Raw genomic sequence first — 15181 nt, forward strand, 5'->3', positions numbered from 1 at the left:
TTAAAAAATATACAAAGTCATTTAATTGTGCCGTTATTTTACTTTATTTTATTATTTACTACTATTTTTGTTTATTACCATATTGGCCTATTTTACATTGCACAACTTATTACTTTAAAGCAGACTAAAACTGCTGATTTAGAGAGGGCCAGCGAACAGTTGAAAAGTCAGTTGAGGGAATAGTGTGTATTATGTGTGAACAATGAAGTAGGAACAAAAGATGATATAAGATAAAGAGAGAAATGTGTTGATGAATGAGTGAAACAGGCACATCACACACGACTCATACACGGCTCTACCCTCAACCCATCTGCCACAATATGAATGATGAAAACACTTCATCCCACACTTACCATCCCCTCCCTCAAAAGGTCTTCCATTATACAGACATGCACTATATCACATCTGTCACTCTCAATCTATCTCTGTCTTCGGATCTCTGTGTATATTTCTACTTTCTCTAATCTGTTTTCTGGCTTACTTTGTACTCATTCCCGGCCTCCATGCAGGGATTCGGCTCACATTGAGGACAGCATTGTCCCGGCTGGACCACCAGGTTCTCATTCTGCAAATTACAACAACTATTTCAGTACATGATAACATTTCAAAAGGCTTAATTAAACTAGTTTTAGAGATAATGTGGATGTGTACACATCCAGAGATGCAGCGCTGTTTTACTGACAGATCAAAACACAAAGTACAACTGACAGGCTCAGGGCTGTCACTGACCGTTTTGCATGTAACAGGCTGACACTCCACAACCAGGCATTCAGTGCGGCCATTTCTGCATCTACACTTTGTACAGGGGCTGGATGTCCATTCCAGCCCATCTCTGTACTCACGGCCTTCCCAAGAGCATGAAACTATGGAGAGGGAGAGAGCATTTTACAATTGCAAAATTGTGCTAGAATCTCTAAAAGAAAAAAAAAAACACATCATTGGTCTAAGACAGCAGAATAAACCCTCTTGGGTCCCATATAGCTAAGAAAAGAAAGGCTTTTAAAAGCAATCAGCAAAATATTCAACAAAGAGTACCGGATCTGAGGCAAACAGATGACTGCTACTAACTTCACGACTCGCATTTAAAAAAGTGAAGTGTGTACTGTTTGTGCCACTAGTGACACCAAACAGAAATGTAAAAATAATCGCTTTTTTCAACAATTCCGCTATAAACAACACAACAGTCGTTTGAGTAAATCATGCCCTAAAATTACACCACTGGCTGAGCCAATGCTGTTATATCCACTTATTAAACGGATCACAAATGTATTTAAGGCCACTAGAAACTACATTATCTTTAAAGTTGCAATGTAACGGAAGTACCGTCAGTTCAGGTCTTTCATATTGTGACGTATATCTGAGACTATTGGAAAAGAAAAAAGTAAGATGGGACTTGATTTTGTCCAACTGTTTTTGAATGGATGAAGACAGATCTGAAAATGCAGTCGTTTGTAAAAAAATAAATAAAAAAAAAATAAAAAAAAGGTGCAGGAATTTAAGCAGACCTAATGATTGAAGAAGTTGGGAATACATCATCCGATGACATTTTGATTAAAAATTACAAGGTCAAAAAATACAAAATAACAAATTGAAAATATGCAAGCATTTCAATAAATAATAAAAAGATATGGGTAACACTTTACAATTAGGCTGCACTAAAATGCATTAATTCATGCTTAATTAATGCACAGATAATCATGAGTTAATGTATTACTAATGGTGACCTATCCCATTTATTAATGATTACTGCATCAGCAACTAATGAAGATTCGACATGATCAATAGATTAAGTAATCATTCAATTGTTATTAGTTAAATATGTCATAATGTATTAATTCCTTAAAACATATTATATCAACTAATAATGTAAAATAATATGTTAATTACCACAACGGGTCAAAGCCATGCATTTCAACTTCCAGTTGTCTGCTTTAATTAATCATTAGCTAATGATTTATAAAGGTATCATTATGTTATGACTTTACTTGTTGGGGCACATGACTATTAACTAATTCAGAATTCATTCAAAACTCATAACCACAATTACATATTACTTAATAAGTTAGTTAATAATCATGAGCCCCAACAAGTAAAGTCATAACATAATGATACCTTTATAAATCATTAGCTAATGATTAATTAAAGCAGACAACTGGAAGTTGAAATGCATGGCTTTGACCCGTTGTGGTAATTAACACATTAATTTACATTATTAGTTAATATAATGTGTTTTAGGGAATTAATACATTATGACATATTTAACTAATAACAATTTAATGATTACTTAATATATTAATCACGTCGAATGTTCATTAGTTGCTGATGCAGTAATCATTAATAAATGGGTTTGTTCACCATTAGTAATACATTAACTCAGGATTATCTGTGCATTAGTTAAGCATGAATTAATGCATATTAGTGCACCCGTATTGTGAAGTGTTACCAAGATATGTGATGTCATGAGTTCTATGGGGAAGTACATTTTTAAATACAAAAGCACAATTTTTGTGACAAAATGTGAATGAACTGACTGACCAACTAATCTGAACAATGGGAAAGAAAAACAGATACTTTCACAAACAGCATAGTATCCCACCAAGTTGAGCATGAAAAAATAACTGCATCTTACTGTACCTCCATTATGAGCACATACAGGACAGCAGTCTCCGTCTGGGATGAAAGGACTCTGGTCTTTCCCACAACTAAGAGGAGGACAATCACGTGGCCCACAGGTCACCTTCCCATGAGAACATGTGCACACCGAGCATTTGGAATTACTCCATTGACTGTCATGCTGAGAGAGAGTGAGTGAGAGAGAGAGAGTGTTGGATCAGCAAATGGTTGAAGAGACATGTTGATATAATTCCATAAATACACAAAATAGGCTTAAAAAAACAGTTATCTTTAAATTTGTCAAATATCACTTATTGCTTTGAGCCCCACTGCCAACACAGCTTGTTACCCAAAGTAAATGCTACTTGACTTGGAAGCTACACTGCTTGAATCTAAAACAGAGCACCAAGTGGCTCTTTACCAGGGGTGATCGGGACAAAAAAGAAGCTTGCTCTGTCAGGGAAGAGTGGAACACAAACAAGAGCGCTTTTGTGCACAGAATGAAGCAATCAACGATCCGGGTGCAGGACCAGAAGAAGGAAGATTGGCTAAGGGGACAGGATGAGGCTTATAGCATCTTTCTTTGGAGTTGTGTCATAATAAGTGTCACTTACCCCATAAACTATTCCTTCATGGTGACAGATGCTGGGCAACTGCGTGAAACATTCCGGACAGCACTTGTTGGGTGGGATTCTCAAGCGTTCCCCCTTGGAAAACATCCAGAGAAACATTTCAAGAGCTGCATTAGCATTCCAGAGATAGCTTTCATGAATGAAAATGTGCTTCAGATACATTTTTTATCAGGACTCAGGAGCAATGAGACATAATAAGGCTTCAAAAATATTGGTGAGCAATGTTATTTTAGTATTATTGATATATTGTAAGTTGTGAATGAGTAACTCATAAACTCGCATATTGATGTAACCAGCAGTAAAAAACCACTTCGTTCATTCGATTTGAGGACCAGTACCAGCTGTTGTAGAAATCCTTTGAGAATCAGATGACATTAAATTTTCTTATAAATAGTTCTTGTTATAATCCTCATTATTCAAACTATTTGTAACAGGGTTCTTAGTATTGGTTGCTTTTAATTGGACAAAAAACATACATTTTTAATGGGTCACTTTCATAAACAATGCATTCATCTATCCAGGTACTGTTATTGCCCTTGTTGTCCCACATTGGGGATAAATTACATTATTCGTACCCGCTGAAAGTCACATTGGGGATTTCGGCAGCGAGTGGGTTTGCAGATGACAATATCATTGTAGCAGATGCAGTCTTGACAGGTGTCTGGTTTCCATGATGTATTGTTCTATAACAGGAAAAAAGGCACAAAAGACATAAATCCATGCACACCAAATGCAGTCAACTCTCAGTTTGAGCTCGAGTTGGGAAAGACACAACACTAAAAAGTAAGGCATTGACAGTATTACATCTAGAGAGGAAGACAAAAAAACAGGTCAAACAGAGTCCAACCTCTAATAATGGTCCCAAGAACAGTAATCTCCCCGTCCACCAAACATTCCCAATCATCATTTTTAAAAAAGCTTCACAATGTTTTTGCTAGATTTGTAAGAAGGTCCTAACTGAATCTATTGAAACAAGGTCATCACAAATAGTAAAGCTATCTTGGATTTAACCCCAGACATCCCAATTGCCTACAATAAATGTTAGACCATCAACAGATAAGACTAAAAGAGGTTGCTTTGGTATTTTGAGATGTATGGACGGTCCTGCCTGAGGGACCTACTGCTTTAAAGGGTATCAGATGAACAGATAGGTAAAACAGAGAAGAAGCTTCATTTATGTCAATGTGGCCTTTTTCCAGAGCTAATCCAAGCAGACCCAAAACAGACCATACTGGAGTTTGAACTGGTCCTCAAACCTTTTTTTCCCCTTCAAACGTACATTCACTTCACACAAAATGCAATAAAAACAACCATTTATAAAATAGTGTAAACACCACTGGTAACATTTAAGTAATATCTGCATGCATTTATAAGGGTTTCCATTCGATTTCACCTAATTGGAGTGCAGTTTCTTCCTACAAACAACAAATTGTGTGAGCAATGATCAGCTCCATTGTGCACAAATTACTCTGATGAACAAGTTATTTTCGGTGAATCAAAAGAATTCGCACCATAACTTTACATTCATTTGTAAGTTGTTTGAATCAGATTCATTGGGTCAATCAGTCGTTCAGTAGTTCACAATGGAATCCCTCTCTTTATTGGGAGTACATTTTCGGTTGTGCACGATTCAAAATGAACAAAGAAACTTTTCAGTAATGCAGTCTATTTACTCACTGATTGTTCAATAAATATACATATTCACAGTTTTGTTGGATAAATGTGTAGCGATTTTTACTTTTGTCCACCCAAGGACATCAAGTAAGGTAGATATTGGTGCTCACGTCACCACTGACATTGTGATTTTTGGATCACACGTCACTTAAGGTTTGGTTATGAGTACATTAGATGACCACCTTCCCCCCTCTTAGTTTGGGACACTAGTCAAGGTCTTTTACCATGGCTGTATGAGAACACTTCAAACAGGAGGGCGCCCAGTCATTGAGAATGAATGTAAAGGGGGGAGAGTTGGTCAGCTGATTTATCTGAAAGATTGGTGAGATTTCTAACTTGTAAAGCCTCTTCTGTATAATCAGCACAAGGAAGACACAATTGTAATAAAATAGATTTTATTAACAAAAGATAAACAGAACAATTAACACAACTACTAAATGAATACAATGAATAATAAAGGAATAAAGTGCATAAGATGCTTAAAATACATGTGATTAAGTTAAGTGTGGCTATAGAAGAGTTACGTTATCTTATGGAAAGATATACTGTTTTTTCATTGAAACTAATTTGAATAACGTATTATGTATAAACAAATAAACATACGGTTATTTGTTATTAACTAGCATCAGTTATATTACCTCTAATGTAAATTAGAAAATCATATACTGATAATATACAACAATGCCAAGGTCCCTAGAAAAGGTTTGGTTAAGTGATATTTACGTCCCATTGGGTGTAGTAAGCTGTCCGATGGTGATGACTTCTTCCACTGGTTTTGCTGGGAGACAATGCAGTGGGGAAAGGAACTGGAATCCGTTTCAACAGCCTTGAACACGAAGATCTGTGGGATGCTGATCTCCTGGGGCAGCAAAGGGTCCTAAAATCTGGAACACGCAGATGAGGCCATGAAGTAGGTGCAGAATGTCCTTAATCTGGAACATGCAGACGAAGGAACCTTGAAGTGAAGGTTTGCTCTCCTGAGCTGAACCTTCTTGCATATGTCTCTGTGTGTCTTCTGCATCTTTGGGCCAGACACTCAGAAGTTGGTCAATCTGCTCTGGTCTCTCTAGCATGGAGACTCGGGACATGATGTAGTCATCTCGCTGGACTAAAACGCTGAACGTAGTGTTGGTTAATGTCTCTTTCCTCACAGGCTGGAGGCTCAGAACGTTGTCGTATCTGTCGCTGCCTCACAAGCTGTAGATTTAGATCCTCGGATCTTGTGTTGTCTCTCTGGTTAAACCAGAGGCTCAGAACTTGGTTGCTCTGCCACAGTCTAATCCTCGCCAGACAGACTCAGAACATGGTGAACTCTTTGTCTCTCGCGTGGAGACTCAGAACCTGGTGAACTTTTTGTCTCTCGCGTGGAGACTCAGAACCTGGTGAACTTTTTGTCTCTCGCATGGGGAGACTCAGAACAACAGGTGTCTGTTGAAAGGTTACCTTTATCCTTTTCTGAATAGGAGGAGATTGCAATTTGGCACTTCTCCAATCCAGTGTTGCTATTGGCTGCTGGCATCAGAGGGGACACACAGCATGGCCCACCCTTCTTTCCCCTGTGGAACTCATTTGCATACTGTACACAGTTAGAAGTCTTTAAAGTGTCTTTAAAGTTTATCAGTGTATTTCTCACTTTCCAAACCACCATCAGAATACCCTTGGCAATATACTAACCAAAAAGACACCAAATATGAAAAAATATTGAACGGTTATGCGTTCATTAATTTGTTAATTAACAGCTAATTCTGTGTAAGATGTTGCCTTGCAAATAGCTGTCACTGAGAATACTTATTTCTCCGAATAAGTATGAGATGGATGTGTGTAGTTTACATTTCTTAAGGTTTCCAAACATAGCTGTGAATGGATTTGGATGGATCATTTTGGTCTTTCTTTGTTTCACCCACTACTGCTGAGGTCCTGAGGAATGTTTATGGCCGTCACAAACCAGGACATTAGGGATCAGTCTCTATGTGAGCATTTTACATTCTTATAAAACAGTGCTGTTTAAATGACACATATAGAGTGCAAGTATCAAATCAGAATAACATAAATTATAATAGCTGATGTTAAGAATGTGTGAAACTCCCAATTCAAAAAAAAGAGAAGTGTATTTGAGGTTTGTAACGATTAAGATTTGTCAGGAGTGTGTAGCTGTAGTCAGCACACAACGAAAGAGATTCAGAGAAACAAGCAGTCTTTAAATCATAAATCTTATAAGGGGAAAGTCAGGAGAACGTGATTAAATTAAAACATAGACAATACTGGGCCATGAAGAGGCAGTAATAATTGTTCAAATACACAGGGAGAGTAATCAAAAAGAAGTACAAACAGGTGAAGGAAATAATTAAAAACCAGGGAACTCAGGCAAAACCAAACATAGCAATGACTGAAAATGAAACCGAAACAGAACAGGTGTGACAATATACACAACAAAACCTTGATTTGCTCCTACTGATCATAAATTATGTACGGTTGTCTCATAAATCACACACAGTGACAGCGATCCTGAGGAGCCATCTTGTCAAACTGACATTTTGAGCAAGTGTTGATGGGTTGCACATTTCAGCACAGCACCTTGCCTCTGAAGTGACACTCTGCACAGATGTCTTAATGGGGAACGGCCCCAGTGTGGCTTTGAATGGCCAGCTCGGAAAGATCGGAGGACGGTCAATATCTCAGCAAACTGTCCGTGTTATCCAAAAACACATATCATGTGATGTGTGGCATAGAAAACGTAGCAATGCACACATTTAACTTTGTCATGGGGGAATAAGCTTTTAATACATTAATATGTTAAAGTGAAAGTTCATCCAAATGAAAATATGTAATGTTCCAAGCACAAATGACATTCTTTGTTCTGTGAAACACAAAAGTGAATTTTTGATCTACTGTCAGGATTTACTAAACAAAATTAGCACTGAAAAGACATGGGCAGGGTTATTTTTGTGGCTTTATTGCAAATGCATTTGGAAGAGTTTCCCTTTCAGACGCAAAATATATGGGCAGGAGACTATTTAAATTAATTATGCAAGGTGATTTACTCATTTTTGTGCTGACAAAGTCTGTTTTTCCTATAACCGCTGCAGAATTAAAAGAAACCATGTGCTGTGATTTCTTACCTTAATCATAGTTAGATAAAACCCTCTGTGGGACATTACTCAAAACTCCACTGACATTTCATAAATGATAATCTTATCAAAACAATCAAAACAAAATAAACTTTAATTAGTCTGAGCTTGTCTGAATCAACAGTCTGCACCTGAGGTGGAACTAAGAATCAAAACTCGTTCACTGACATTATGTTCCTATTGTGGGTTACATGAGCAAGCAAGGCCCTGAAGTTTTACATTTTTAATTTCGGTAATGACTGAGAGATTGTTGTATTTCTCCAGCGGAGAATTTTTGAGCAAGTAACACATTTGAGATAATGACATTTTTGTCAGCTGAACAAATTAGGCCACAGAAATGTGTGCTCCAAGCATAACAGTAATACAAAAGAAATGACAACAGTCTCTGACTGATATAGTCCAATGAAATTATATATTTAAGCTTGTTGTGAGGAAAAAGCTCTGACATTCAAGATCTTTAAATAAAAAATGAGTTTTATCTAATCAGGTGTTTACTGCATTTCAAATGATGATATTACAGTGTTGTTTTAGTTAACTAAAATTGGCATAATGCTGTAACAAAATAAAATAAACTATAAATAATACATGGACAACTTAAGCCCTGTTCGGATGGTAATTGTTTCTCATGTGGATGTCTGTAAAACATTAAATTTGCATGCCACCTCAGTGATAAAACTTGTGCATTCAGATGATGATTTAGGCTACTCAAAACACATCTGTTTAGCTGTGCATTTACTGAATGAGCTCTGAGCCACTGTACGTCCGACTGATTGCACCTTAATTTATCTTTGCTTCATCTTTTTAATTCTTTTTATAACTGTTTTAGTTTACCTTTTTTCTTTTCTTTGGTTATCATCATTTTATTATTTTAATTCTCTTTACATTGTATTCTTTTTATTATGCATTTGTTATCCCTATTTTAATTCCTTTCTATGTAAAGCACTTTGAATTGCCATTGTGTATGAAATGTGCTATATAAATAAACTTGCCTTGCCTATTGACAGTGAAGGAGCGAGGTTTGGGAGCACTGCTCACATTGTTAGTCAAATGATTGTCTGCTGTAAAAATGTAATTGGAATAATAAAAATACAATCATATTTAATTTAATAATAGGACATTATTATTTAAATCTCCTGTTTAAAAATGGGAATATGTCATTTTAAAAATGTGGAAATACCGTAAGCGAAAATAAGTTTACAATGCTGCAAATTTAATATAACGTTAATTACTGCTGTAATAACGGCTCATTTTTAAGACAAGTTTATTTGTATAGTACATTTCATACCCAATGGCAATTCAAAGTGCTTTACATAGAAATGAATTAAAATGGTGATAACATAAGTTTTTTTTTTAAAGAGAATTAAAAAAAAAAAAATTCTATATACAGTGGTGGTCAAAATTGTTGGTACCCTTGGAAAATATGATCAAATATGGCTGTAAAAAAAATAATCTGCATTGTTTATCCTTTTGATCTTTTATTAAAAAATTCAAAAAAATCCAACCTTTCATTGATGTAAAATACATTTACATTTACATTTACATTTAATCATTTAGCAGACGCTTTTATCCAAAGCGACTTACAAAAAAGGGGAGAGTAATAGAAGCAACGGAACAGACAAGGCCAACAACCTGTAAGAAATACCAAATACCAAAATAATTGACAATGGGGGGTAAATCATATTATGAAATAAATGCTTTTCTCTAAAACACATTGGCCACAATTGTTGGTTTACCCCTAGAATTTTCAATGAGTAAAATATCTCTGAAGTATATTTACATTAATATTTACATTTTTTAGCAGACCAAGGTGACAAGAAACATGAAATTGTCCAGCTAGGATGTCTTGTTTCACAGGAGTATAAATATGAGGAGGCATAAAAGCCAAATTCCCTTAATCATTTATCACAATGAGTGAAACCAAAACATATAGTTCTGATGTGCAGCAAAAGATTGTTGAGCTTCACAAAATAGAAAGAGGCTGTAGGAAAATAGCTAAAGCATTGAAAATCCCCAGTTCCACCATCAGGGCAATAATTAAGAAGCTCCATTTAACTAAAGATGTTACAAATCTGCCTGAAAGAGGACGTGTGTGTATATTGTCCTAATGCACGGCGAGGAGGAACGTTTGAGTGCACAAAGACTCTCCAAGGATCACAGATAGAGAACTACAGAGATTAGTTGAGTCTTGGGGTCAGAAAGCCTTAAAAAAAAAAAATCAAACAACCCCTACATCACCACATGTTGTTTGGGAGGGATTCAAAAAAAATCCTGCTTGCTCATCCAGAAACAAACTCCAGCACATTCAGTTGTCAGACACGACTGGAAAGTCAAAAGGGACTGGGTTCTGTGGTCGGATGAAACAATAAAATAGCTTTTTTGGCAGCATATCTACCAGATGGGTTTGGTGCAAACAGGGATAAAAAGTACCCCATGCCCACGGCTAAAAATACCACTGGATCTTTAATGTTGTGGGACTATTTTTTTGCTGGAGGTCCTTGGACATCTTGTTCAGATACATGGCATCATTGATTTTAGCAAATACCAAAAGATAAAAAATCAAAACCTATGGATTCTGCTAGAAATCTTATAATGGGCCGTGGTTGGATCTCCCATCAAGACAACGATCCAAAACAAACATCAAAATCAACACACAAATGTGTCACTGAACACAAAATGAAGCTTCTGCCATGACCATCCCAGTTTCCTGACATGAACCCTATAGAGATGTGTGTGGCTGAGCTGAAGAGAAGCAGCACCAGCTTGGATCTGTGAAGCTGAAGGATCTGGAGAGGTTCTGTATGGAGGAACGGTCTCTGATCTCTATTCAGGTGTTCTCCAAACTCATCAGGCATTATGGAAGAAGACTCAGAGCTGTTATCTTGGGGAAAGGAGGTTGCAAAAAGTATTTAATAAAAGGGTACCAACAATTGTGGCCAACGTGTTTTGAAGAAAAGCATTAATTTCAGAATGTGATTTACCCCTCACTTTTAATTATTTTACTTTAATGAAAGGTTTAGATTTTTGTGCATTTTTTAATAAAAGATCAAAAGGATAAACAATGCAGATTTATTTTTTACAGCTATCATATTTATCAGGGGTACTAACAATTTTGACCACGATTTGACCATTTATAATAAAATGGTCAAAAATAAACAATAGTGGTCGGAATTATTATTTTTTTCCTTCTCTTTCTCTCTTGAATGGTGATGAAAGATTATTCTTGTAAATACTTTTCAGCATTTAAAATGCATCCAAATTACAGCGAAGCTCAACGATACGGTGCTCCGCAGTGGTCAAAAAGAATATAAACAGTTAATTTTGAAGTGATCTCTTCTTGAAATCTCAGAGATGTGGATTTGGACGGCAATTCAATTACCACACAACCTTGGTGTCTTTTAAAAAAACAGTAGGCAATTCGGCAGAGTTCGTGGTTCGACTCGTCGAGACTCGACTCGTTTTCCAAGATTGCGCCTGCCCGTGAACGCGTAATGTACTGTCTTTATAAAGTGTCTTCTTATTAAACTGCTTGTACACTTACAAAGTTCTCAATGCTTCGGTTTGCATGTAGGGACCCTCATTATGCTACCGTTTTAGTGTGAGGCTATTTTGAGTCCTGTTAGTTGTATTAGCGATTTAATTTCACCCTGTGCCCCATAGACAAGCGTTATAAGCTAATCTGTTTTTAGAAATAAAACTCTTTACATCACATTTTCATGAAAACGCATCCCAGAGAACGATCTACTCGGTACCCATCTGTTATTAATACCTAGGTTCATTTCTCACTGGAGTTGTCCTTTAAGCTCACAAAGGTGCTATAGCAGAGATGAACATTCTCCACAAAGTTTTACATTCAGATTATACTTTTGTCTTACATTTAAAATCTTATATTACAAAACACTGAAGTTGAGGGTTTTCTAAAGGTGGTTTTGCAGGCACATACAAGAAAAACGAGCATCCCTGTCAAAAAGCTATTCGGTTGATGTATTGGGTTGTCTAAAACACAAAGTAAACTTGAATGAGCCCTGTCCCCACTTCGAACAACGTATGAAAAGAATCGACAAATAAGGACACTTGTTGTTGAAGCTAAAGATAGGTCTGGATCTGGTCCAACTGACATGTTTAAACTAATAGGAGCATACTGTGGGTACGGTGTACCTGCACAATCTCCAGGGCACACAAGAGTTTGTGTGACAGAACAGATTTGATAAATCAACTGAGGAAGTAATGTGACATATTTGGTGGGCCACTCAGGTGCAATTCAGTTACAAACCATTAGCCACAGACAAATGGTCTCTTGTGTGCACTGGGTGATGTGAGACTGTCTATAGCAAAGACAATTTATCTACTGTTTCTGTGTCATTCTGTAAAGTATCATATGACTTTCTACTTAAAGTAATAACAGCAGATGCTATTTAAATGTTCCATAACAATCTGGGAGAAAACATCACATTAAAAGTTTATTGCCTTCAAGGTCACGTGTAAATGTTCCTATTTCAGTTCTATAAGCTTGTAGCCAAGCAAGCAGAAGGTAATTGAGTCCAAATTGAGCTGGCCTTGATTTAGGCAGCGAAAGATCAGCCAGAACCAAACCATTGCACAGACTAATTCAATTAGAGAATGTGCTAAATCATGTCCCCAGCCAATTGAGTGGACTAAAGCAGTGCCTGACGGCCATAGTTACAACAATTGCAACTTTGAGAGATCGTTAGATGAGTAAGCACATCCTACAACAATTATATGGTTTGAGCACATCCTACACTAATTATATGGAGGATATTAGTCGTGTGGGATGACAGAGCAGCTAAAGAAGTAAAATGTTTTAATTGTTACATAATAAGCATTCTTGTACATTCAATGTTTGTGCTTTGTAAACATTAAGGGTACATAACACATCATTTCTGCCAGTTAATCTTGAGTACGCCTCGAGTAGTATTGCATCCTTCATATCTCTGAAGAGTCTTTAGTTTTATCTCATTTATAAAAGACAGATACGCTGTAACAATTCTTTACGAAAACAGCCAAACGCAAACTCGAACACACACACACACACACACATACACACACACACACACACACACACACACACACGTTTGTTTTGTGAATTGCGACATTCCATAGGCATTATGGTTTTTATACTGTATAAACCGTATTTTCTATCCCCCTCTACTGCCCCTGCCCCTAAACCTACCCATCACAGAAAACATTCTGCATTTTTTTTCTTCAAAAAAACTCATCCTGTATGATTTATAAGCATTTTGAAAAGTGGGGACAAGGGGAAATGTCTTTATATGTCACCCTCTTCTGTAATACTTCTGTCATATCCATGTCATTACACACATTTGTGTCCTGATATATCACAAAAACAAGCACACACACACACACATACAATACATCATCCCTTGTTTGACTACAACAAACAAGGTTATATTACCCTCACAACCAAAAACACACTGCTTCAGTGACATTGTTGATTTTGTGGTCTAAAAAAATGCCAGCGCTGCCGACGGCTCTCTTGTTCGCGTTCTGGTTACGAACAAGAGAGCCGCATTCAGACACATTCATCTGGGAGAAATGCCCATAGAAGCATTTCTGCCGTTTATGAAGTCATACAGGTCCATACTTGAAAAAACTTTACGAAATGTATCCTTGAATCCACAGAAATACCGTCCAACTCGTTTTTTTATTTTATTTTGGCCATGTTTAGCATGAGAATCCATCTCGTTAACAGTGTAAACAAGTCAGAATGCATGAAACAGCATGCAACCCCCTGTAAATATATATATATATATATATATATATATATATATATATATATATATATATATATATATATATATATATATATATATATATATATATATATATATATATATTTATATAAACTGTTATTTTTATGAATATTTTTGTGACAATTTTTTAAAGAACAGAAAGTTCAAAAGACCAGCATTTATTTCTAACTTTTAACATTATAAATGTATTTCCCATCTTTAAGGGACAAACATATTTTATAATTTCCCAAACCCTTTAGGTTGTTCCAACTCCAAGTCTATACATTTTTTTGTTCTGTTGAACACAAAGTAAGATATTTGGAAGAATGTGGAAAACTGTTCTGGGGCACCATTGACTTTCATTGTATTTTTCAAGTCAAGTCAATGGTGAACCAGGTCATAAACTTTCTTCAAAATATCTTTATTTGTATTTAAAAGAACAAATAAATATACAGGTTTGCATTTGTTATCCTTATAAAACCTTATCTCTGACATTCCTGGGCAGAGGCATATGTGAAAAATTGCCCTGGGTGACCCTCTTTTTACAAACAACATGATGCAAAATGCATGAAGGACATCTGGCACCATGTTTCAGGAAAGGGTGGCGTGTTAAAGACACAGTGCTGTTCCTTTGAATACATCTTGGCTTGAAAACATTCAAATGTATTCAGTTTCTGCACTTTAGTTGCCTTCTGCACAACTTCTTTCTTATGCCAGGCAAGCATGATTATATGCAAATTTCTTGCAAGGCAAGCGGTGAGGCTAAAAGGTTGCCAAAAATGACGTCTAAATCTATTTTTCACAGCACAAATATGCTCAAATGGTCACATCTTGTTTAGGGAAATTACAGCAAGCAGAAACAAAAATGTTGAGGGGGGAAACTATATATCATGCTCTAATTATGCTTCATTTTATATTAAAAATAATTTAAAGGCCCAAGAGTGGGTTTTATTCTCTCTTTGTTCTTTTTAATCGCCTGTACGGTTCTTCCATTCAAAAGCAAATGTGATAATTACTGCACTCTGAACGAGCAGAGATGTGTCTCATACAGAAAGCTGAACATGAAAAATCTCCACTACTCAGTTTGAATACAATTTTCCATGTGCAGTTAAAACACTAAAATTATGACCATAAAATGAAGGCTGTCAAGACATGTACGTAGTTTAGCTCCAACATAAAAGAAGTCAGTAAATAATAGCTTCACCTTTATCAACTCCCACTCAAGATGCAGGGAAATAGCAAGTATTGCTGTCAGAAAATGACAACATTTCATCATCACTGTCATTCTTTTCAGAAAAAGAAAAAAAACCTAAAACAAATGTGCCTGAAAGTTTTTTTGAACTAAGGACGTTTTAGAAGCCTTTGC

General features: G+C 36.2%; 1 protein-coding gene across 2 annotated transcripts in view; it reads right to left on the minus strand.

Moving 5' to 3' along the window:
* Positions 1 to 15181, minus strand: part of fras1 (Fraser extracellular matrix complex subunit 1) — a 149537-nt gene that overhangs the window by 97606 nt on the left and 36750 nt on the right. For both annotated transcript variants that reach the window (XM_067438432.1, XM_067438431.1), the window contains exons 3-7: positions 3821 to 3928; positions 3228 to 3320; positions 2635 to 2794; positions 730 to 863; positions 482 to 565 (exon numbers count right to left, since the gene is read on the minus strand). In XM_067438432.1, the coding sequence (XP_067294533.1) occupies positions 482 to 565; positions 730 to 863; positions 2635 to 2794; positions 3228 to 3320; positions 3821 to 3928 (579 nt within the window). The remainder of the gene's footprint in view (positions 1 to 481; positions 566 to 729; positions 864 to 2634; positions 2795 to 3227; positions 3321 to 3820; positions 3929 to 15181) is intronic.

This window comes from Pseudorasbora parva, chromosome 3 (assembly GCF_024679245.1).
Source record: "Pseudorasbora parva isolate DD20220531a chromosome 3, ASM2467924v1, whole genome shotgun sequence".
Classification (NCBI taxonomy): Eukaryota; Metazoa; Chordata; class Actinopteri; order Cypriniformes; family Gobionidae; genus Pseudorasbora; species Pseudorasbora parva.